The 22,654-nt window shown below is 37.1% G+C and overlaps 1 protein-coding gene across 5 annotated transcripts in view; it reads left to right on the plus strand.

The window, feature by feature from the left end:
- PDE7A (phosphodiesterase 7A) overlaps positions 1 to 22,654 on the plus strand; it is a 74,507-nt gene that overhangs the window by 18,980 nt on the left and 32,873 nt on the right. For 3 of the 5 annotated variants that reach the window (XM_027894679.1, XM_027894684.1, XM_027894681.1), the window contains exon 2: positions 20,623 to 20,683. In XM_027894679.1, the coding sequence (XP_027750480.1) occupies positions 20,623 to 20,683 (61 nt within the window). Of the gene's footprint in view, positions 1 to 14,045; positions 14,154 to 20,622; positions 20,684 to 22,654 lie in introns of those variants that run through there. The other 2 variants (XM_027894680.1, XM_027894685.1) reach the window with 1 other exon arrangement.

A 22,654-nucleotide genomic window follows, 5' to 3' on the forward strand; every position in this document is an offset into this window, starting at 1 on the left:
TCCGTTTTAAACTATGGCATATGATTTATACATAGTTGTTTGGGGAATAAAATAGAAAAGTAATCCATCAGGGGAGTTTGTCAGAACATGCTTTATGCTACAGAATGTCCAGGAAAAAAGAAAGTAAAATAAATAAGTATGCTGTGATATTTGGTTAGAGAATAAAAGCTGAATTCCTCTTTCGAGGGGTTTCCGATGTAATTTAATTTATAGGGTGGAAGAGGTTGGGGGCTGCTAAACTACTTGCTTAATTTCACATATGGGATTCCATTTTATATGGAATGATTTCCATGAAAATAGGAGAATATCCAGCTAATTTCATCTGCCATTGGAAAGAACCTTATTGTCCCTTCAACTGTTTTTTTTGGGGGGGGGGGTATCATTGTGACCTTCATAACTTTGCATTCAAAGAAATTTTTTAGATTCTAGTTGTCTACATTTTTTTCTATAAAAACAAGGGGAAAGCATTAACATGAAAATGTGCTGCTTGATGCAAATTGAAATTTATCCTCTGCGTGTCACAGATATATGCTGTTTTTTTAAACATAACCATATTTTTCAGTACTACAATAATAGACTTGCCTTCTCAAACCTTGAAGAAGTTACAATTCTGATAGCAAAACTGTGTTTTTGTGGCCTGTTCCAACATATAATGGATACTTATTTGCAAAAAAATAACTTTTTTTTACTCCAGTTCCTCTCTTCAGGAGCTTTGCATTTGTATGAGCTTATCCCACTCCTTCCAAACATGTCTGGATTCAGGAAGAGAGGTGGAATAATATATGTTGCCTTAGGACAAGCCATGCTTCAGTGGAAGGTTAAAAGGTGTGCCGCTGAAGGGCAGCAAGCCTCCTGTACCACATGTCCATGGTATGGGGGAGGCCAGAGCCAGGAAAGGAGTTCAGCTTATTAGTCATTTTCTTTTACTTCTTGGATGTTGAGTATTATACTGAAACCTGTTTTGCAAAATTAGGGAATAAATAGAAGATCTATCAATGTGCTTGGGTTGAGTTCCAAGTCAGTTGGGTGCTGTACCCTGTGCACACACACTGTAACAGGCAGCATTGCAATCTCTCTGCTCAAGGTGGTCTCAAAGGACTTACATTGGTCTTGTGCCACCAAATATAAGCTGTAACCTGGTGACAAGAAGCATCAGCATTTCAGATAAACTGCCCTATACTTGCAGATTTTTAAAACATCAAGTAATTATTTTTATTAAACAAGGAAACTTAATTAAGCAGTGTTTAGTCTCATTGTAATTATTGTAAAGGAGGAGGCTCTCAAATGTGCTGCAGTGCACTTGTGGCTAACCTGTTCAAAGCTTTGGTACAGTGTTAAATTTTCAGGGTCAAAGGCATTTTGGCGTGAACTGAACACTTATTCTCATCTCTAAGGACGGATTGCTTTATGGTTAACGCCCTGTCCACGCCTAGCCCTGATTACTGCACCACTTACAACCCTAGTAGGCATTGTGTGCCTGGAGGAAACAACTTCAGACAACTTCTAAACCCACGAGTTTTAAAGATTTTTATTGAACTTTTGGGTTTGTAGGTAATTAAAGCAGCCAGCCCAGTGTAGAAAGTTCAGTTGTTCAGGGAATAGTATAAGTATCTAAGATCTAGAAAGATAAAAATGAGTGGGTATACAAAACTACCTTAGTTTTTTTTGCATTTTTTTTTTTGCAACTGTAAAAAGTTGGCACTCACTGGTTGAGAATGAGTGCTTTAAATTTGTGCAATTTTTTCCTCATATAGCTTATATACTGAGTGTGTTAATCTCTACATAAAGGAATTATTGCTATAATGCTTGAGATACACTTTCAGTGTGTTATTTTTGAATTAGATTTTTGTTTTCTATTATTAGAAATTATGAGTTATGTATATAGTTTGTATCTTTAAACAGCAGAAGTTGCCTCTGAGATGAAGATAGAGTTTGTAACTTCTTTGGTAAATTATGTGGGTAGAGTGTGTTCTGACCTATAGAGTTTCTTAGTTTGGTTGTTGGTTTGTTGTTTTTCTGTTTTGGTTTGTTTTTGTTTTGTTTTTTTTTTTTTTTCAATTGAAAGAAAACAAAAAAATCATAACTTAAGTTTTCTTGGGAAATACACATTTGGATTGCCTGTGCAATCCATGTTAACATCCTTACATCAGTGCACTGTGGGGTTTTGATTTTGTTAATGTTTTCCAGGAAATCTCTGCCTCCTTTATTGCACAAAATGTACTTGCTTTTGTTATGGGAAGCATTTTAGCCATTCCTTATGTGTTTTGTCTAAGAAGAATGGAAAATTGTGTGTATTTAAAAGGCAGTTAAATGCCACTCTGGAGAAAAAGGTATTTCTCATGCTTCCATCTTGTAATTTCTTATTAGTGCAGACATGTAAATCAAGCTTTTCCTAGATCATAATTGTGTGCTACTCATTTGTTAAGTATTTGATGTGAGATCTTGCAGCCTGATTTGCCTTTCCTGCCCTCTTCCTCTCCTCCACCCACTCCCAAAAGAGGAAGACGCTTAGGCCGAGGAGCTGTGCTTATGTGAGGGCCATATGTGATTAAAATAATGGAAGAATACAATTCTAGCAGTCTTAAACTGAGTGCCCAGAAGGACTGGTGTTTGGGCTCTGGTCTTGGTTCTGGGCTGGGGTTTGAGGATGAATACTTATCATAGAATCACAGACTGGTTTGGGTTAGAAGGACCTTAAAGATCATCTGGTTCCAATCCCCCCTGTCAAGGACGGGATCACTAGACCAGAGCCCTATCCAAACTGGTCTTGAACACTTCAGGGGATGAGGCATCTGCAGCTTCTCTGGGCAACAACTTGTGAAGTGCTCTGATAGTTTTGATAAATGCTTTAGAGAAAATTAATTCTGACTTCAGAGTTTGAGCCCTTTGCATTATGTGAAGCCTATTGCCATTTCAGGCTTTTTACTTTTCATGTAAAGAATTGTGACATGGAGCAGCAACCTGTGTGCATAAATTGGCTTGGGGATTCTGTGGAAAAACAGCATGGAATCTTACTCGTGGTCTGTTAAAAAAAAGAGAGTATATACTGTAGGAGAATTCAGTTAAAATGCACAGTGTTCCTTTTTTTAAAAGATATTTTTGAGGGTGAGGTTAAAATTAAGGACATCATAAGCGTGGATTATAATAAGCTGACTGTTTTGTCTAATGATTGCCGTGTATGCCTTTCAGTGCAGAATATTTTCCAAAATGTTTATGTTGCTTGTTTAGAAGGACATACATGAAATTTTTTAGAAATAAATAAAGAGTACTTAATAGAAATACTTGTGTATCTCAAGGCAGAATAAAAAGTTCAGTGTTGAAAATGAGTTGATTATATTGAGGATTTGAAAACTCTTAACAGTTTGCAAAGGAAATGAAAGACCAAGAGCTGGGCTTTTCACTGGTCATTTCAAGAAGTTCTATGGCATGATAAGCAGTATCATGCATATCCAGGCTGATGGGATAGCCACAGTATGTGCTACCCTTCTTTTCCTGTACTCCTACACTGTTATTTGGTGGAATATGATGCAAAAGAGGGGACAGTAGAATGAGAGTGAGTTATTTGATTGCACATTGAAAATTTTGGTTAAAGGTAGGAGGACAATGTGTGATTTTATGTAAGAAGCAATAAGGAAGAAGTTGGGGCAATTTTGGTGGAGGTTGAGGGTTTTATAGGACGGGAAGCAAGGTCTTGCTGTGTGTGTCACAAGTTGGCTCCACATGGGAGCCAAAAAACCAGGAATTTTGAACTACAGGCTGGGTTGCATTTCTTTCTGTATTTTCTTAGCCGTGTTTTTGAGAGTAGTCTTTGCACTTCCAGTACTGTTCCTTTCGGAGCAGTGACATCCATATTTGTGTAAAGCAAAGAATGTTTTTAGTGTTTTCTACTGGTTTTTTTTTTTTTGTATTTCCATAACATGAGAAAGGCTTTAACTATATTGAGGCTCATGTCCGTCTTCCATCATATTTGGAGAAGTAACTGACAACAGATCCTCCTTTCCCCTGGAGAGTGGGGGGAGTGATCTGTGAACTCCCAGCTCTGACGTAATGAGGAGAAGCCTGGAATTATGCTACAATAGTACAAGTTCCTCCTCTCTTTCTCCTTCCTCATCTTCCAAATGTGTTTCAGAGGTTGCCTGTTGTTGCCTGAGCTCAACTGTTTTGTCATTCTGCTTTATTCCAAAAGTGCCTCTATAAAATTAGTTCACTACATTTATAAGGAAATTATGATCCAATATACCAGATTTCCCCTGTACTGCCTAAGTCATATAACATTAATGAAATTAATTGTGTCTTGGTATTTTTAGTTTGTCGTGCAGACAGCACAAAATTAGTACTGCAGATAATCCTGTAGCAAGCTGAAATGGCTTCTTGCAGAACAATAGGATGATTAGGGACGCCAAATTTGAAGACAAAACTAGGATGTGGTAACAAAAATTTATGGGATTTCTATATACCTGAAATACATACTGAACTACTGTTCAGGGTTCTAGGTTTTAACACCAGCTTGTGTGCAAACAGAGAATACAGCAAGCAGACTAACACCAAGACTTCAGAATAATAAATTCACCCCAAGTAGCTAACTGTTGCCTTAATTAGATACAGCTTCAAAGTATATGCTAAGATTTTTCCACTACAGCTTTTTATCACTTCCACAAGTTCAACATGCCCTATACAGATGCTTAATTTGTATGCTGGGCCCTGTGATAAAGCTATTTCTGTCGATGAGATTCCAAAATTGTAGGCACTGATGTCAATGCAGATGAGGTTAGCCTAATTTGGTCAAGAGAGGGCTATGCCATGCAAAATCTTCTTTACATGGGCACATAAAGGCCAGTGCCAAGACTGACAGGTGTCCAGTGGGTGGCAAGGAGCTTCAGAGATAAACATTCTTGTTGGTAACTGCTACAATTCTTGCTTCTTTAAGAAACAATATAATAATTGTATGGCTTTTTTCAGCATCCATGCAGGATAAATAAGTGAAATGGAAATGAAACATAATTTTATGAATGTAAATCTTTCAAATGCTATTGAAATAACTTTTTTGTCCTATACTACATTCTTAATTCAAATTCTGTTTAATGTTAAAGACTTGACAATGAAAGTAGCATCTTGTTACCTTCCAAAATGGCATACTAAATTTGGAGGTATACTGCCTTGAAATCCCTGTAAGAAAAATTACTTGAAAGTGGTTTTTAGTTGCAGGAGATCTTGGAATGTTGTAACTGTGATGAAGTGCACACTCAGGTGAATAATGAGAAGTCTTTACGAAGATACAGTACTTTTGAGAAGGCTGTAGAAGGATATTAGTTGCAGTTGAAGAAATCCCTAGATTTTTTCCTCTGACTTTCCACCTTTTTTCTATGTAAATGTGTCAGCTGTGAAGTATATAAAAAATGTATTAATCTATTCATAGAACTCTTTCTTTGTATGCCTCTTTCCATACCTCCTTCTATACCTCCTTCCATACCTACCCCTAACAGGGGATTGCAATCATATGGAATTTTTTGCCCTGGCAATTTTTTATATTAGTTTTGAGTTTGTAATTCTTCTGTTCCTATATCAGCTCTCTCTTTCTCAGTACTGATGTATTAGAAAAAAACAAAAGCAAAATCAACAACCAAAGGAAATAAAACAAATCCTCTTTCTGTGTATCCAGGAAAATATATCTTACACTGACATCTCTGTAATTGAAGGCTGAGCCTTTCCAGTGTATTTCAGTCTCAAACACAGTAGTCTTTTTCAGTTCAACACCTGCAGACATAAGGCACAACACTACTGAAAAGCTCCCTCTGTTTCAGGGTCAGCTTTATCTGTAGTGAGTGAGATGCTGAAATAATTAGGTGTGGTTTTTGATGAAAAATGTTTGAACGTATGGATTGCTGACACCCACATGCTGACAGAATATTAATGAAAGGCAATAACTACATGTTTGCAACTGTGTAAATGTCTATAAAACATAAGTTTTGCCTGAAAATACCTTTATTAAACTTCATTAGCAAGCTTTTAAAGCATTCTCTGTAAGAAATTTACATCTGCTGCTGCGGGTCAGAGAACGAGAATTTAGAGGTATGTAAAACAGGGGTGTATTGGTGGCTTAATAAAATAAAAGGTGAGAAGCTGTCGTAATATATTACAGTTTGGAAAGTGAGGGAAGGTCTTGGAATGGCAGGTGTTTTGAGCTGTGGCATTTGGAAGATGGGTTTTCAGCTTCCTCTCTCATTAGAGCCTCTCGAAGTTTAAGGAGTTCAGCTGAAATTGGTCTGCTTAACCAGTTCAGTTGAAATTGGTCAGCTTCCCCTTTATGGGTGTAGGTTTTAATTAGTTCTTGGAAAAACACATAGATGGCTAAAAGCATTTTTAAATATGGTGGATAAGCAAGTTCTGAAATAAGTGTTTAGTACAGGTGAATCTCCAGATGAATTTTCTCTAGAAAGAACTTTGTAGCAGAAACTGTAACTCCTCTAATGGTTTGGTTTTGTTTATGATTTTTTTTTTTTGGGGGGGGGGGTTGGTGTGTTTTTGTTTATATTGGTTTGACAGCAAATTATGTAACCAGTTTCAGTGTTTGTCCTGTGTAATCTTTCAGTTATTTTAATGAAAATAATCACAGAATAGAAAAAGGAAAGCCAGGCTTGATTTATTTCAGATGTTCTGATGCTATCTCTGCTTAATTTATCTGTGTGAAACTTCCAGCTTTCCCCTTGAAATGTAATCTTTTTTGACAACATATTTTTATGTAATGGCTATCAAGGAACCAGAAACAAAGATGATTTTATTACTGCCATTTTAATGATTAGCATACTTTCAAGCTTTAGCATAAAACAGTGTGCCTAGGAAAATGCTGAAATCTTTGGGTGTTTGGGGTTTTTTCTCCCTGTGGGAATTACTAATTTTTTAAAATCAGATCTGAAAACAGAAAATCTTTACATATATACCTGCTTAAAATAAATGGAAGCTTGGTTGACTGGGAGTCTTGATAGCTGTCAATATTTTAATTTTGTGTAAACTGCTCTTCAGATGCTTCCTACGAAGTGAATTGAAGTGTGTATAAAGGGGTTAAAAGTAGCTTTTAGCAGTGCTGGATTAGGGAAAACTTGCTAGACAAGAACCAAGGCTTAGAGGAAGGTGAGCCCTCATAGCTGTGGGAGATTACCCATCACTTAGTCAAATAGAAGCTTAGTTGTTTTTATTAATTTTATTTATTTATGTTTCCTTTTCAAGTGTGAGTGAGAGAGAAGCCTAGGGAACAAGTCAAAAGGAGCAGCTCCCACTGTACCCTGCCCCTGTGCCTTTTAGCCTTCATGCATTGCTCAGGGTTGCTCTCTTCTCTGGCTTCATGAGCTAGACAAACACATCTGTGGAAATTCATTCATAGAGCTGCTGCCTGGGGAGGCCTGGATTGTGTCCTGTGCTCCCCCTTTCCACACTCATGCCCCTGGAAGCTCTGAAGCTGCCCAGGTGAGCTGGTAGTGTTCAGATAAGCATACAAGTTAGTGGGAAAGCTTCTCTTGGAGGTAAAAAGCTTAAGCACTGAATGTAGAGGACACATTGGGTGTGTTCTTCGTATCTTCTATAGATAATTTATGAAGAATTATAAAATGCAGCTTCCGTGACTTAAAGTTCTGTGATTTTCTTTTCTGGTGTTGTGACGTGTTGACAGTTTTGTATTGTCTTTCTGTGAGATTCTAAACTCAATGCTTTTTATTTAGGTTCCCAGTTAAATATAGCCCAGCAAGATGGTCTTTCACTGTTCAAAGGATGTGCTTTAGAAATAGAACATAAATGTTTTATTACAGAATCTGAAACATTGGTAGCTTTTCTTGTCACATGTTACTGTTCATCTGTTTTCACTGACGTAGCCAGGTTATTTGCAATATGTGAAGTATCTGGGAATTGAAATTACTGTTTATTTGTCTCCATTATACCATTCAGTCTTTGCTGAAGGTGTATTAGTAGTGGAACACAGTTACTCAAAGCAGCTAAAACTCAATTTCTTGCATCGCACCTTCAGAATTCTGTCTTTACTGAATGAATTGCAGTCTTGAGACCCTGATAGAGCTTTGTCCTGTGACAATAGTGCAATCTTATAATTCTTCAAAATCACAGATGAAGGAGCTTTTAATGAATTCCAGAATTGGCCCAGCTTTTTTGCTATGCAGCACACCATTTGTGAATGAGCAGATGATAGTGCCTGCAAACAAGTGTGGGCAGATACAGGCTGATGTAGACCAGTCCTGGCTGAGCATCTGTACAACTGTGTTGACATGGTTCTTTGTCCGAGGTGATAAATCTCACTACATCCAGCAGTTAAAAAATAAATATTTCCTAAATAACACATGACACATATGTGTGTGTAGGCTGCAGTCTTCACTTTTTCATACTTCTTTATTTGGTTGTTTTTTAAAAGAGGGTTTGGTAAAAGTGGAGTAGAACCTCTTTCCAAAATCTTTTCTCTGAAGAGAAGTAGAAATCTTGGTTCAGTGGATTTAAACAAAGCCCTAGAATGCAACAGTGAGTAAATATCCTCTGAAAATGGGTCTCTGAATAAAACAGAGAAGGAATACTGCGTTGTAGAACTTCATCTTCAGATGATTTGTTTTATGTAACATAGTAAATTTCAGAGTTTCTACAAAGAACATACCATTATACGTTTAGATAATGTAAATTGGATTGTTTGTCACTGTGCCAGTTTGTACCATATAACACTTTTTCTTACGAAAACGCATCTAGCTCTAGAACTGAAGTTCATGGTATGACAGAGGCTCTGAGAGTCTTCTAATTTGTATTGCAAAAGAAGCATTTTAGAAAGAAGTAATTTGTTTCTAGATGTTTAATCTATGTAAGGAAATTAAAAATGTGTTCTTATCCATCAGTCAATTTAGATATCTATGTTTTTGCCTTTTTCAGTTACATGTCCATTTCTGTTAACCTGCAAATGCATGATGTTGAGTGAATAAGATGAAAGGTGTAAAACAGCCATCAGAAGAATGCCATATTTAATAATGTGCTTTCTTTGGCAAAGATTTATGTGATTTGTGTATAAAATACAGACCACCTCTTTCCCCTTTTGGATGTGCAGTACACATAGGATGATCCTGAGAGTTTTCTATTGTGCATAACAGTAGAATGATGGTATAGAAATGCAGGTTGCTGGTTTCCTTTCATTCGTTGGCATTGTATCTTTTCTAAGGGGGGTTTCTTCCTTTCACTGAGGACTGAAATGGAAGATTTCTAAACCTGAAAAATGGTCCTTAAGGTTGTGCTTAAATGCTGCCTTCTGGATCTGTAGCTGTCCTTGATTGTCAAAGTTCATGTTCTGGAGTTCTAAGCCCTTGGTTTAAGATCAACGAGCCTTTTGAGTTTAGCTGCAATGGGTTAGGTAGTTGCAATGATGATTTATATGTGGTCATGAAGGTGAATTTTACTGACTTCCTTAAATTTTTCATGTTTGCTTATTATTTGCTAGCTGATACGTAGCCTTATGTGGCTGAATCACTATCCCTGGAGCTATTTAAGAGATGTGTATATGTGGCATTTAGGGACATGGTTTAATGGTGAACTCGGCAGTGCTGGGTTAATGGTTGGACTTGACGATCTTAAAGGTCTTTTCTGACTAAATGATTGTATGATTTTGTTAATAAGCAGCTAGAATTGTTGGAATCTTGTACCTAGTTGCAACATAGGCTCACATGGCAAATCATTTAAATAAGAAGCTGAATTGAAAGTAAAATATTTAGGTAACACTTTAAATGAAGACATAAACAGAAATATCATTTGTAAAAGTTGGTCATTGTGTATACATTGTGAAATTCAAAAAGGTCTGCTCTCAGTATCTGTAGAAATAATGGTGTATTTTCCTCTCTTTTTGTTCCCTGAGTGCAGTGTTTGGTGGTTGAGTTGGGCTGCAGCAATAGCTACCCACACTTGTTACAAGAATACTCATAGATTACCATTTAATTATTCTTTGTTAGTGAAGTCAGCTGGGGAGAGAGATCACACATGATATTTATAATGAGGCAGGGAGAAAAGCAAAGAAAAGACGGAAATGAGTTTAGAGCTGTGGTTTTTTTCACTATGCGCTGATGAATTTGTAAATGATAGGCTTATTTCTCTGCTGTCATTACATACTGTTAATATAAATACAGTTATATGGTCCGTAGCAAGTAATAGGCCAGTAAGGAGTGTATCCTAGAAATCAGTGTGCCGTAAACATCTGTTCTGTGCCTGTTCTGGAAGGGGGTGTTTGAAGGGCAAAGCAGAGTCCATGGAGATCTCTTTTCTGGGCCAGGTGCACAAGTGCATGCACATGAAATCAGGTCATTCTGGTAAGTAGGAGTGATTCATAATAGGCCTCAAACTTTAGCATAAAAACTCATGTGGTGATGGAGGTCTGCATTTAAACAGGAGTGTCATATAGGACCCAGTAGTGTCTGTGAAGTATGGTGCTCTTGCTTCAACTCTGAATTTCCTGTGTTATTGAAATGGTTTTTGGTGTGGTGGAGCATTTAAAGACACTTCTGCACATATAGTAGTTACTGAGGTTTGTAAAGCAGCCTTGAGTCATTCTTCAGGGCTGATGAACTTCAGTAAAATTAAAAAAAAAAAATAGAAAAGGATTGGAACAGATGGGTATTTAGAAATATGCAAGTAAAACTGGATCCTGTAATTGGTACTTCAAACAACAGAACGCATAATAAGAAATAATCAGTTTCCATATGGAGCCTTGCAGATCTCTAGGTGTGTATATGGAAATAATTGGTTCCTTGCAAATCACTGTGGCATATTAATGGAGAACTACTTTGAATCAGTAGGAGCTGGTCCCATGTGATGGCAATTTCACAATGAGAGCAAACTGGTATGTTTAGTAAATTCACTACTGGAATCTTTGTAACAACAGTTGCAAGGCCCCAAGCGCTTTCTGCTGTATTGATAATGAATGCTTGTCTTATAAGGAATTGCACAGAAAGGTTTGCTCAGCAAATGCAAAAATTGTAGCAAAACGTGCCTTTGACTGCTTAGATGCATCCACAGTGCTGCATATCATCAAGTTTACATTGAAGTCATTGGGATATTTCTGTTTCTGAGTTTGGAAATTGTAAGAGACAGCAATTGCACTTGTATGTTTGAGCCAATGGTAAGGACAGAGGAACTAGATAATGACTTGTATGCTATAGTTGACTGTTAAGTACTGTAAATCTTTCCTTATGAAAAATGGTTTTTCTGCAGGCATCAAGAAAATGGATTTTAGAAAAACTGAAAAGAAATATGCTAAAAAGCAGGGAAGAAAAAGAGAAGAAGAAAGAAAATTGCCTTAGGAACTTCCATAATTTTTTTTAATACAGTGCAGTGTATTGTATGATAGCTGTTCTTTCTGGTGTGCATCTTAGTTTCAAGATGAAGCTGAGACTGGTGGTAATGTCCAGAGCTCGAGGATCACTGATTGCACTCCCAAAACTGAGGTAGTATAACAGGTACTATGTTAACACAGAGGAAATTTAGTTCTACCTTATTTTTATGTAGTCTTCTATCTGAGGGTTTACCTTGAATAATTTCTTGCCTATTTTTGTAAAATGTCGTTTCTTTCACCTTCACCTCGGAGTTGTTAATAGGGTTATTCAAAGCGGTACTTCCCCCAAAAACGGCACTTTAGCGTCTGTGTCACTTTATCTTAGAGTTTTCATACAAACTGACGCACTTTGTGATCTTACTCTGTCTCCAAATTCAGAATCTTATTTCCAAAACAGTCTTTCCATTTTCAAGCCATAATTAAAACAAATAGTTCTGTAGTGGTGCTTAACAGATGGGCATATATTTTTATTTCAGTGTTCTGGTATTAAACTTCTGTATGAGACAGTAGTTTTAAGAAAACTTCCAGTAAGAGGAGGCTTCTTAATTAAACCATTTACTGTTGGAAGACAAGAGAGGAAAGCATGATTACTTTATTGTAGAGCTATGTTTTCTAAGGTAATACTGTGTTTCTGAAATTAGTGGAAGAAAGTCTTGCTCCATGCACCTGGAATAAGACCATCCACACGCTCCAAGAGCTCTTCAAGCGTTGAGACAGGAAAATGGAAGACTTGTCAGGGATAGAAAACAGTGGTGAGGGAGAGAAATGCTTGACCTTTCAAAGAATGTAAGGCTATTTATGTTAGAGTCTTATTTGGAGGAGAGTTCAGTCCTGAAGCAAATCGCCTCGTTGTCCCTGTTTATTGTGCCCATTATTTTTGTTTTCCGGAGTGGTTTTCGTATGTGCTAACCAGGCTTCTTCCAAAAGAAACTACATTGTTCCACTCCTTGTGTACACCAAATGTACTCTAGTCCATACTAGGGTCATAGAGATGTTATCAGTTATTGGGGGTTTTTTTTGGCAGCTTTGAACTCCTTTTGGTAGGGTCTGTTTCAGGAAGTTTGAGTAAATATGGCCTTGCAGAAAAATTTTAAACTCCTGGGTTTCATATCATATAGGTGTAAAGATCTCAGCAGCAGCTGTGTTTTGATCTGCTCCAGTTGTGCCAAATTGCTAATGCAAATATAGCCTAATGCCATTTATTGTGGGTTTGTTTTTTTAAAGTACCATCAGACTGGTGATGACTAATTGTCAGGGTGTTTTAACTTTGTCAGCTGTTTAAAGGTGGTAATGTTTTTAAATCTGTCTCTGTGACAGTTTGTGTTTTGGGTGGAACTTGACAGACCTTTAGATAAGTGCTGCATTCCTTACGAGAGCTACCAAAAGGTCCATTCTGAGTGTTACGGCCTTTGATTTTGATCTGACTGGTTTTCAGGGGCATGGGGTGGGGACAGAGCAGAAGATACATGTTTGGAGTGTAGTGTTGCTGTAGGAACAACTGGTGCTGAGACCATGATCATAGCTTAAAAGTCAGCATAAATGTAGGGAACCATCAGGTAAAATGACAAAGAGCCTTATCCCAGTTACTGAATCTTCTCCTGCCTTCACTAATCTTCCACTGTGGTATGTGTCCCCTTTTCCTGTGGATGGGAGGAAATTAATTTCTCAGTGCTGAAGTTAGTGATCTGTGCTAACTCTTGTATGTAGTGTGCATGCTGGAATTTGCAATTGATCTTTTTTGGGAAAAAAAAAAGTTATACGAAGAGCAGAATCTTCATGTAATTTTCCTTTCAGTTATTCTCCTTCATCCTTTTTAACTCATCAATGTTCCACACTGTTTTTTTCCCCGCCTCTGTAGCTCCTTTTTGTTCCAAACTATTTGAAATTTCTTTGTATTTCTGAAATGAAACATTTTTGTTAGCTTACAATGACAAAAATTGAAATGAATCTCAAAGCTGCCTAATCAGTGATCTTGGAGGAAGTTGGTCTGCTTTCCAACCCTGGGAAGTTCTAGGAAGACTGCAGCCAAGTTCAACCCTTGGAGCAATAAACCAAAGCCCCATGCCAGTTCAGGGATGAGTGTGAGTGGCAAGAAAGACGGTATGAAGGATGGCCTGGTATTCAGTGGACAAAAGAAAAGATTGGAGAATGATGATTGGTTTGAATGATTGCACGTATTCAGTGCATTAACTTTCTTTCGTTAACATTATTTATAGTAAGTGGCTGTAAAAGCAGTTTAGAAATATGTTTGTAAGTGCAGTTCATAACAGTTCTCCAGGTGGCAGAGCTAAAAGGAACTTGAGAATATCAGCTGTGGTGGAATCTGCTGGAAACAGGCTCTTCATAGCGTTTGAAGGGAAGGCAATATCCTAAATTAGCTCAGGTGTTTTGACTACGGGAGTTTGATCCTGTTGTCTGGCCCCCTTTGCTGTAATGAAATGTGAAAAAAGGGATGTAATCATGGTTATATATTTCCTTTAGCATTTCTGTGGGGTTTATTAAGGTTTTACTCTGTTGCCGTGTCGTCTGGTTGTAAAAGTTTCCTGTGGAGCCCAGCAGCGGCAGCGAGGGGAGCGGGGCAGCGCTGCCCTCGCCGAGCACATTGCTGGGCTGTCAGGTGACAGCTGAGCCTGCCTTGTGCCTCCCTGCCCTGTCCTGCTGCTCGGGCTCCCCAGCCTCGCTCAGACTGCAGCACTGGCCGCCGTCGGGAGGAGATTATGCTGCAGGGTTCCAGGATAACCCAATGGGAATTGCATTGATCTGGTGTTTAGCTCTGATCCTTATCAAATGGATTACTTCTAAGGTAGACCTTTTTATTATTCTGCTTTGGCTAACCGGGTTTACAAGTGTCCTGAGAGAAAACAAGTCGTTTAGAACTTCATAACTGCTTATTTTTCTTCTTTAAATCTAATCTGTTTTGGAAACACATCATTCGTCATTTGAGACTGTGTTTCCTAAGTGATCATACATGGTTTTGTAGCTCTTGACTTTTGCCTGCCTTGAAGTGGGAAGAGTGTGTTTGTAGCAGTGCCACTTAGGGGAAAAAGGATCTGAAATGGCTTCTGAATGGCAGGGGTTTGCTTACCTCTGATACTAACATATCTTCAGTTTTATAGCCTTTTAAAGGCTTTGTGAAAGTTAGGAAAAACAATTTTAAACATAGTGAGAATAATACAAATTAAAGTATTTTGCTTCCTGGACAGGATATCCTCTTTGTATTGTTGATTTCAGAGTTGTGGGAGTGGAAATACCAGTTTTGTTTGATTACATGAAATATGGACTACTTGGTTTACTTTGTAGCCTTTCCATTTTATATCACCGTGTTTTGAAAAATATGTCCTAACGTTAGACAGGATTAGGAGTTCCTACTCTCTCATTCTAAAGAACAGAAGTATCCCCATAATGCATATTGTCCTAGTAAATATAGGTGAGATTGGTGCCTGGAGGTGACACCAGGTTCTTCTTAGCTTAATTCACTGCCTAATCTGGAATTAATTCTAAGGGGGGAATAAATTCAAGTTAAGGATTGTGAAGAAGAGCCAGAATCACTGGAGAGAATGAGAGAAACTGGAAAAAAAAAATCAGAGTGCATGCATTTATATGTAGGTAGATTTTTTTTTTTTATTGGTACACACTTCTAAAATTTTTGTACAGTCAACAGGACAATCTGAACAAGCATGAATTTGAATTTGTTGTAAAAACAGGCTTTGCCAGGCATCCATGCCTGTGCTCGTCAGTCCATGCCTACAACATGTTTCTAACTGTACTAAAAGCAAAAATGGTCAGGCTTCATTCCTGGCACTTTTGACAATTTTTGTCACATCAAGAAAAAGACCAAGATACCCAATGGATGTTCACTTGTGACTGAGGGCAGATTCTAAATGCCAGAGTTTTACAGCCCATGTGCTAGCCTTGTACATCCACATATTACTGAAGGATTGTCGAACTGCTGGTTTTCCAGAACTTGACATAAAAAGCCTGCTCAGGGATTATGTCTAATCCAGTTTGGTCAAAGATTGTTTTAAAGTGGGGAAAAATAGGAATTCCAGGTAGTTGACACAATAGTTAGGCATAAAAAGCTCTGCTATTTGTGATTGTATTTTTACATGTGCTAATGGTAGTTTCTTTTAACGAATTATTATTTTTGTATTCATTCAATTACTTCATTTTGCTGTTGCCTTTGTGTCTTCCTGCTATTCTGATTTAGTTTCTAAAGGCAGTACCCCTGTGTGTTTCTGTCCTCACCTAAGACAACCACTTTAGCTTTTTTTTGACTATACTTTCTGATCAATTGTCAAGCTTTTGTTTTGTATATTTTTGTTAAATCTTGAATTTTTTATGTTGATAAATCTTTGGGTGAATCTTATGATGCCATGTGATGGACATCTAAGTTATATAAGAGAAAATAGCTTACAAGTTGGATGTATATATCATTAACTTTGATAACTATCATCAAATGATAGGTTTAAAAATGTTTGCCATCTGTCTTGGGAGGTGATCATGTGAAAAGAGCTTTATATGGAAGAAAATTGTCACATTCAGATATTTGGAGGGAGTATGTGGTTCTTATTGCTGATTAATATTGCTTTCCTGAAATTCAGCTACATTTTCTTATCACTGGTTTGATAAACTTTAAAAGTACCGCTTTGAACTCCAATTAAATATTTAAGTAACAGTGGTAGGACCATTTTGCAGTGACTTACCTGAGTTCAGTGGCAGTTTAAGTGCTTTAGTTGAATTTTTTCCAATGCTTTAGTCAGTAAAAACTTGTTGGTGCCTTGTGGAAAACTATGGATTTCATCTTAGCATGTAACTTTTAATTACTTGAAATAATTCTAAGAATTAACATATATGACAGTCTTGCTTTTGAAATCCAGTGCTATTTGGAGAAATAAGGTCTAATTAGTTTGTAATTCTAGGAACTTCTGGTTGATAAACTGTCTTATGATCTTAAACATTCACACTTAAAAATTATTGGTAGGCGGCATCACCAGTAAATTGCCATTGCCATGGTATAACAACTTCTTCAAACTTGTTCAGTTTGGAGAAGAACTTACCAGTTCTCCAAACTGAAAGAGCAGTTGAGAACAATCCTCTAATAGTAGGGCAAAGAACTTGGACAGAAAAGCCAAGTAGGTAAAAACACCTCCCTGGCTGCGTTGCTCTCTGTCCTCTGTCTTGTCTTTCCCAGCCCCTGAATAAACAACTGCGTCAATAAATGGGGGTTGTGTACGCTATCAAAAAGCACGGATGGTTCTTTCTGATGGACAGTGCTGAATTTTGAAGGCCAACAGCTCTACCAGGTTTTGTTGCAGAATGAGACCCCAACAGTTGTTTCAGTTGACAGTCCAAAAGCTGGCTAGCTGAGACTTGCCAAAATGAAGTGCCTGACTGCTCTGAACAAGTTCGGGGAGTCCATGTGATAAAACTGATACATCAATGGAAACGTTTCTGTTTGGCACAAACAGCAGCAGGTGCTCCGTTTCCAAGTGGTACATGTATATGCTGTACTCCCTAGCATCCCTGAAGCGGTTTCCCTTTGAAGATGTATCTGTGTGCTATTTTGGCATGTAGTTCCCATTGCATGGCCTTTAATACCTTCCTACACTCTATGAAAAGATGTTCAGAAAGATCTGACTTAAAATCTAAGTTCTGGTAGATACTTCCTTTGCATATTTTTGCAGAGTCCTTATTCTTAAAGATTAGTGAATCTCCCACTGTAGTTAGAACTTCTTTCATTCACTTTCCATAAATATGTCACAAAAGAGAGGAGAAGTGAAAGCTTTTTTACTGTATTGCCCATTGGAAGAGTAAGTGACGCACTAATATGAAACTAAAGGTTAAGGTGAGGTTTTCAAAGTGGAAGTCCAGTATAAACAATTCTCTGCAGTCGTCTTTCTGACATCTATCTTCACTGCTGAAGCCAAACAGCCCACCCAGTTCAGATGGCTGTGCTCGTGTCTGTAAGGAGCAGAGCAGTTCAGAACCTCACCTAATCATTTGAGGAATTTGTTGAATCATTTGGAGTCCAGAAAACATTCCAACCGACCAAAGTTGTCCCTGTGCTTGAAAAGGGAACCTGCCTGAACGCATTAGGATCGTCTTAACTTTGAGCACTAGTAATTCTGTCTGCCCCTTGGAATGATGCTTGTTTGTTTGATGTTTGTATGGAGGATCAATATTGTTGTTAATAGGTACAAAACTTCAGGTAGATCAAAGAGGTGGCAGAGATTTAGAAATAAAATTTTATGCTAGATGAGTTAAAAATATTAATAATTACATAATATTTTGAAGTGCCAGAAGTCAGTCTTAGCCCATGAAGATTTTAACCAAGATTTCCGTAGGATAATACAGCGTTTGCTATGGTCATCTCAACTGTGTCAGTAAGGTTCATTTTCAGGTTAAGTATAGTCTTGATGTAAGTTTAGGTTAAGGTTAAGTATAGTCCGGGTGTAGGCTACAGAAAGTGGGCCTGTGATTAGCAGTGAGGAGGGTGGCATTTTTGGTCATCAACAAGGGTAAAATCCTGGTGATTATATTGTTTGAACTGTAGAGTGCTTTACTGTAACTTTGGTTCTTCAAGACACATTTGCCTTCCTGCTTATGAATTTGCTTCATATATTGGTTCACATCTCAGTAGAAGCTGATGCTTTAAATCCGGTCCTTCTGTTTGCTGGATTTAAATAGTAGCATCTGGGCAGTGGATTTTAAAGAACAGCACACAGAGCAGATTAAATTACTTCTCTCTTTTTGGTCCTTTTTCCATACATTTTTCTAGAGTAGTGTAGGGTGTAATATTACAGAGTTTTATTTGAAGTCAGACAATAGGTGATACACCTCAGCCTGCGGTAGATAGTCTGTTACCTGTTTGCAGCAAAAGCTGACATAAAGCAATCCATTTCTGGATGAGTGCAGTATTGTTTAATTTACTTACCTATCACAAGTAGCTAAAAAACCTCTCTACAATTAGTTCCATCCTTTGTCTCTGACTGCCCACCGTATTGCTCCTAACTATCTGTGCCTCACTTATTTGCCTGGTCTAAACTTAAGAGGTCTGGCCATTCACCACCCACCCTTTTTCCATTGGTGAAACTTGCTAATAAGTTTTTTCCTCTTATCTCTTTTTATTTAACAAATTTCTACAGTTTAGTAGAGGTCTTAAAGATATTTAGAAGAACTACCTGAAAATGTCCTATTACTAGTGAAGTTTACACAATAAATAGTCTATTTTCCTTAGGAAATCAAACTTTGAAAGGTAATTTTAAAAGATTTGATTGTTCAAAGCTTTCTATGAGATCTTTTGGGGTCCTTGCAGAACAAAATCACTTGTCTATGTAAGCAACTACTCTATGTTCTTAAAAATGTACTTTGTGTTTAATATCATATATGGATATACTACTTTATACTACTTCATCTAGCAAAGAATATTTTAGATAGCAAGTAATATTTTAGAATCAACATATGAAAAGGATTGATTTTTCAGTAAATTTTTGCGTATTGTTTTCCTTCTTGGAAACTAATGCTCCAGTTGGGCATGGGTCTTGTAGCTACATGTGTGCTTAGCTTTCCCCTGTATTAGATTACAGAACTGTACTGGACATGTCCAGAAATCTGTGATAGACAGGTGCAAATTGCAAGTTAGCACTAAATTACATCACTGATTGCGCCTGGTCAGTGATATGAAATGTTCCTTCCAGGCTACTGAAAATATATTCAGCTGAGATTTGCTAAAACTCAGAGGTAGGTTATACGAAAAAGCTTGAAAATGTTAGTGGGAAATCGGCACAATTTTTGGGCTAATGACTTGCATTTCTGCCTTTCCTATCAGGACAGGCACACTGCTTTGAGAAATGCTGTACAAACATAATTTGAAAAATTATTTACATGGTTTGTGATCTTCCAAGGAAATACAGAACAGAAGCTAAGACAACAAAGAAGTGCTGTATAGTTCTTCCTCGTAGTCTTTACAACAGCTATTATCATTGAACCTCATTTGGAGTTAGGTCTTGGGTAATTTCTGTAATTAAATATTAAGCTTACTTTTGGAAAAACTTCTCTGAATTCAAGTGTAAGATTTTCTTTCTTGTTTTAACATGAAAAACATTAAAAAAACTAAGGAGTTTGGAGTCTTAGCGCATCACTCGTACAAATCGCTGTGATAGAGGTTATTCATCTCTAGTCTTTCTTTGTGTTTGTTCAGTTCGTTCTGATAGATAAATGCACATAAGCAGTTTTGCCTTTCCCCCTTCTAAGACATTTTTCTTTATTTAATTTTCTTTCTTTTAGAATTATTTTCAATAACCAGTATCTGGTTTTTCCTCTTCTGTTTCCTAACATGGTTTGGTTTCTTGTCTTTTGAACTTGCGCATTTTAAGGCTGTTGTGTGCCCCTGGTATAGTGTTGTTCGTGCTGCACAGATGAAAAAATGGGTGCTTGTGTTCACTACCAGGCTGGCTTTTATCTGAAGTTCTCAAAGGGGTCTGATGACTTTGTAGCACTGAGGACTTCACTGTCCTCAGTGTAAGAAAGAAGTGTAGTGGACAGGGAAAGGTCATAGGAGTTTCTTAGAAAGTAAGGTAAGAAATACAGCTTATATGGGAGTATCTCAATGTTGTACATGGATAACTTGATTACGCTTCTAGGCTTTTATAATAAAATATGAAATTCTTCTTGCTTGATTTCTCTAAAATATCTTTATATATTCTTGCTTCAGTGGTATCTTGATTTGCCTACAGAAAGCACTGGGTAGTGAAAGTAGCATATGGCAGCCTAGGACTGCAGTAATGGTGTCATTTGATTTCTTTTACTTCTTTAAAACTACTTTTGCATTTGAAAGGTGAAAACACTCCATAGGCAAAAGTAATTAAATAAACCAGGAGGTGCAAGTTAGGGTGTTTTTTTTCAAGTATGATGCTCTAAAAGGCTATGAGAAGCACTTATTTGTGTCGGTGTAATCTTGTTCTGTGTCTTTTTTATTGTGAGGAATGATTGAGGAACATCTGAAAAGAAATTTAAGGGGTTATTTGTTGTTTTCTCCACTCAGGTCCTATTTTCATAATCTTGTCATTACCAGTTCCTGTCCTTCTTTTGACCCCTCTTGAATAAAAATCAGCAGACATGTATCTATTTGAAAGATGTGTTTTGCATGAAAGATGCAAAATTTCTAAGATTAATTTTGACAGTTAAATTAGAAGTGGTCAACTAATATTTTAATTTCAATTTAAAAATTGTTTGCTTCTAAGTTACGCAAAATATGCTTCTTCTTTTTGCAGAGACGTGGAGCAATTTCCTATGACAGCTCCGATCAGACTGCGTTGTACATTCGTATGCTAGGTAAGCATACCAGTTTCTATATTGCAAAGTTCTAACTTTTATGATTGATTTAAATAATAACTTTTAAAATATTTGTGTTGAATTCATAAACTTATTCTCTTTCTCCTGGATAACATTTTGATTAGGTTCTTTAGAAGAGTTTGGATTGTTTTGTGTTGACTTGGGTTTTTTGATTGTTGGATTTTTTTTTTTTCTTTTTTCCTGAGTTAGGTATTGTGTTGGATGTCTTACTCCTATATTTAAAAAAAAAAAAAAAAGTTCTTGTAATTAACCTAAAGTGTTTGGTAGAAGTTAAGTTTTCTAAGTGACTCATGAATGACCTTTATTTCTGTGATGGAATTTACCACCTCTGCATGGTATCCTTCTGGTTAAAACTTTAGCTTAGGGAACATTTGTGTAAGAGTTACCACACACTCTTAAGAGCTTCAATAGGGAGGATATGAAATGCTCAAGGTGTTCTTAAAATAACTATATGATTTTGAGCAATATTTTTCTCATTAATCCTAGGAGGTGACTTGAGAAGGAGAGTTTAGTCAACCTAAGAATGTTTTCAGAATAGCAACTAGAGAAAGACTAAAGCTGAATTCAAATGAAAGCACAGTATTGGGAGGGGAAGACACCCAGGGGGAGACCCTCTATGACACTGAGTGCACAGAATGAGTTGAGGTCACTTGTTGAGAGGAGAAAGATGCAAAGCTCTCGCAGTTCTGGCTGCCGGATTCGGTACTTCCCGCACCTCTTCTGGAGGCTGCTGGTGGTGCAGATGGCGTGGGGACTGTGTATGTGGTCTAAGTCTGTTTCACTGCAAAATGATGCCACTTAATTTAAGCCATCTTGAGCTATGATTTTGCGTTGAAATGGACTATGAATGTGTTTGCATGATGTCTCTCACAGCTCGATGAACAACAGCTAGTGATTACTAATTCTTAACCATCTCCAACTCAATCAGCCATAACATGTCTTTTTATGCCCTGACTCTTTTCAGTTTAGTTGTATATTGTATGTGTTGAAGTCCCCAGAAATTCATAACTGCATTGTCTATGAATTTAGATTTGTAAGCTATATACATGTGTACACCTGTGTGTATATGAATTCATAGTCCTAACTTACATATGTGGGCATACGCCTGCATATTTGCATATAAATCTAATTTTGACTTAGCATCTTCACATTTTTGTTTTTCAGTTATTTTAATTTTTTTAAATTTGTGAAGTTGTTAATACTACAGTGCTGACTGTCTAATGAAGGATTTTTGATAAGATAATTTAATTACTTTGGAGATTTGTTAAGAGGAGGACAGAAGATGCTGACTTCTTAATGTTTACTGAAGAAGCTGCTGGAGGTTTTCTTGTTGTTGTTGGAAGTAGTTTTATTTTGCTTTCAAAACTTAAAATGAAGTAGTTAGGCCCATCATTTCTGCAGAAGGATATGTGATAATGCTCAAGTAATTCTAGAGGGAAGCAAAACATGATTTCCTGTAGTTTTTGGTATATGCTCCTGAACTGAGGGAAAAATCTCATTTGTCTGGAAAACCTTTAACTATTCTCATAGGCAGAACTTGAGAATATTCAGAATATGGTGTTAAGTAAATTAAATTTTCACTTGTTCTCTCACTGGAATTAATGATTACACTGTGTGATTGGTGCTTGTTATGAATAACATAAGTCTTGCTTGCTGGCATAACTCATTCGCGCTGTTCTAATTTGGGTGGGGGGAGGAGGGTACCAACAAGCAAACAAAAATTTGCTCGCTGGATGTTTCAATCAATATGATAAATTTGTAGTATTTTCTCACTTAGTAGAGATCGCTTGGTTCTCCCAAATGTTATGTACACTGTACTGTACAAATTAGCACCTAATTTACATATTTACTACTTTTGTGAGTGTAAATGGACTGTAGAAAAGACCAGCCTGAAAGCTGAACAGTTGGATGCATCTGTATATAGAAACATTCATATCAGAGTAGATTTAA

Source organism: Empidonax traillii, unplaced genomic scaffold, assembly GCF_003031625.1.
Source record: "Empidonax traillii isolate 1590-97213 ecotype Southwest subspecies unplaced genomic scaffold, ASM303162v1 scaffold438:size550143, whole genome shotgun sequence".
NCBI classification, from domain to species: Eukaryota; Metazoa; Chordata; class Aves; order Passeriformes; family Tyrannidae; genus Empidonax; species Empidonax traillii.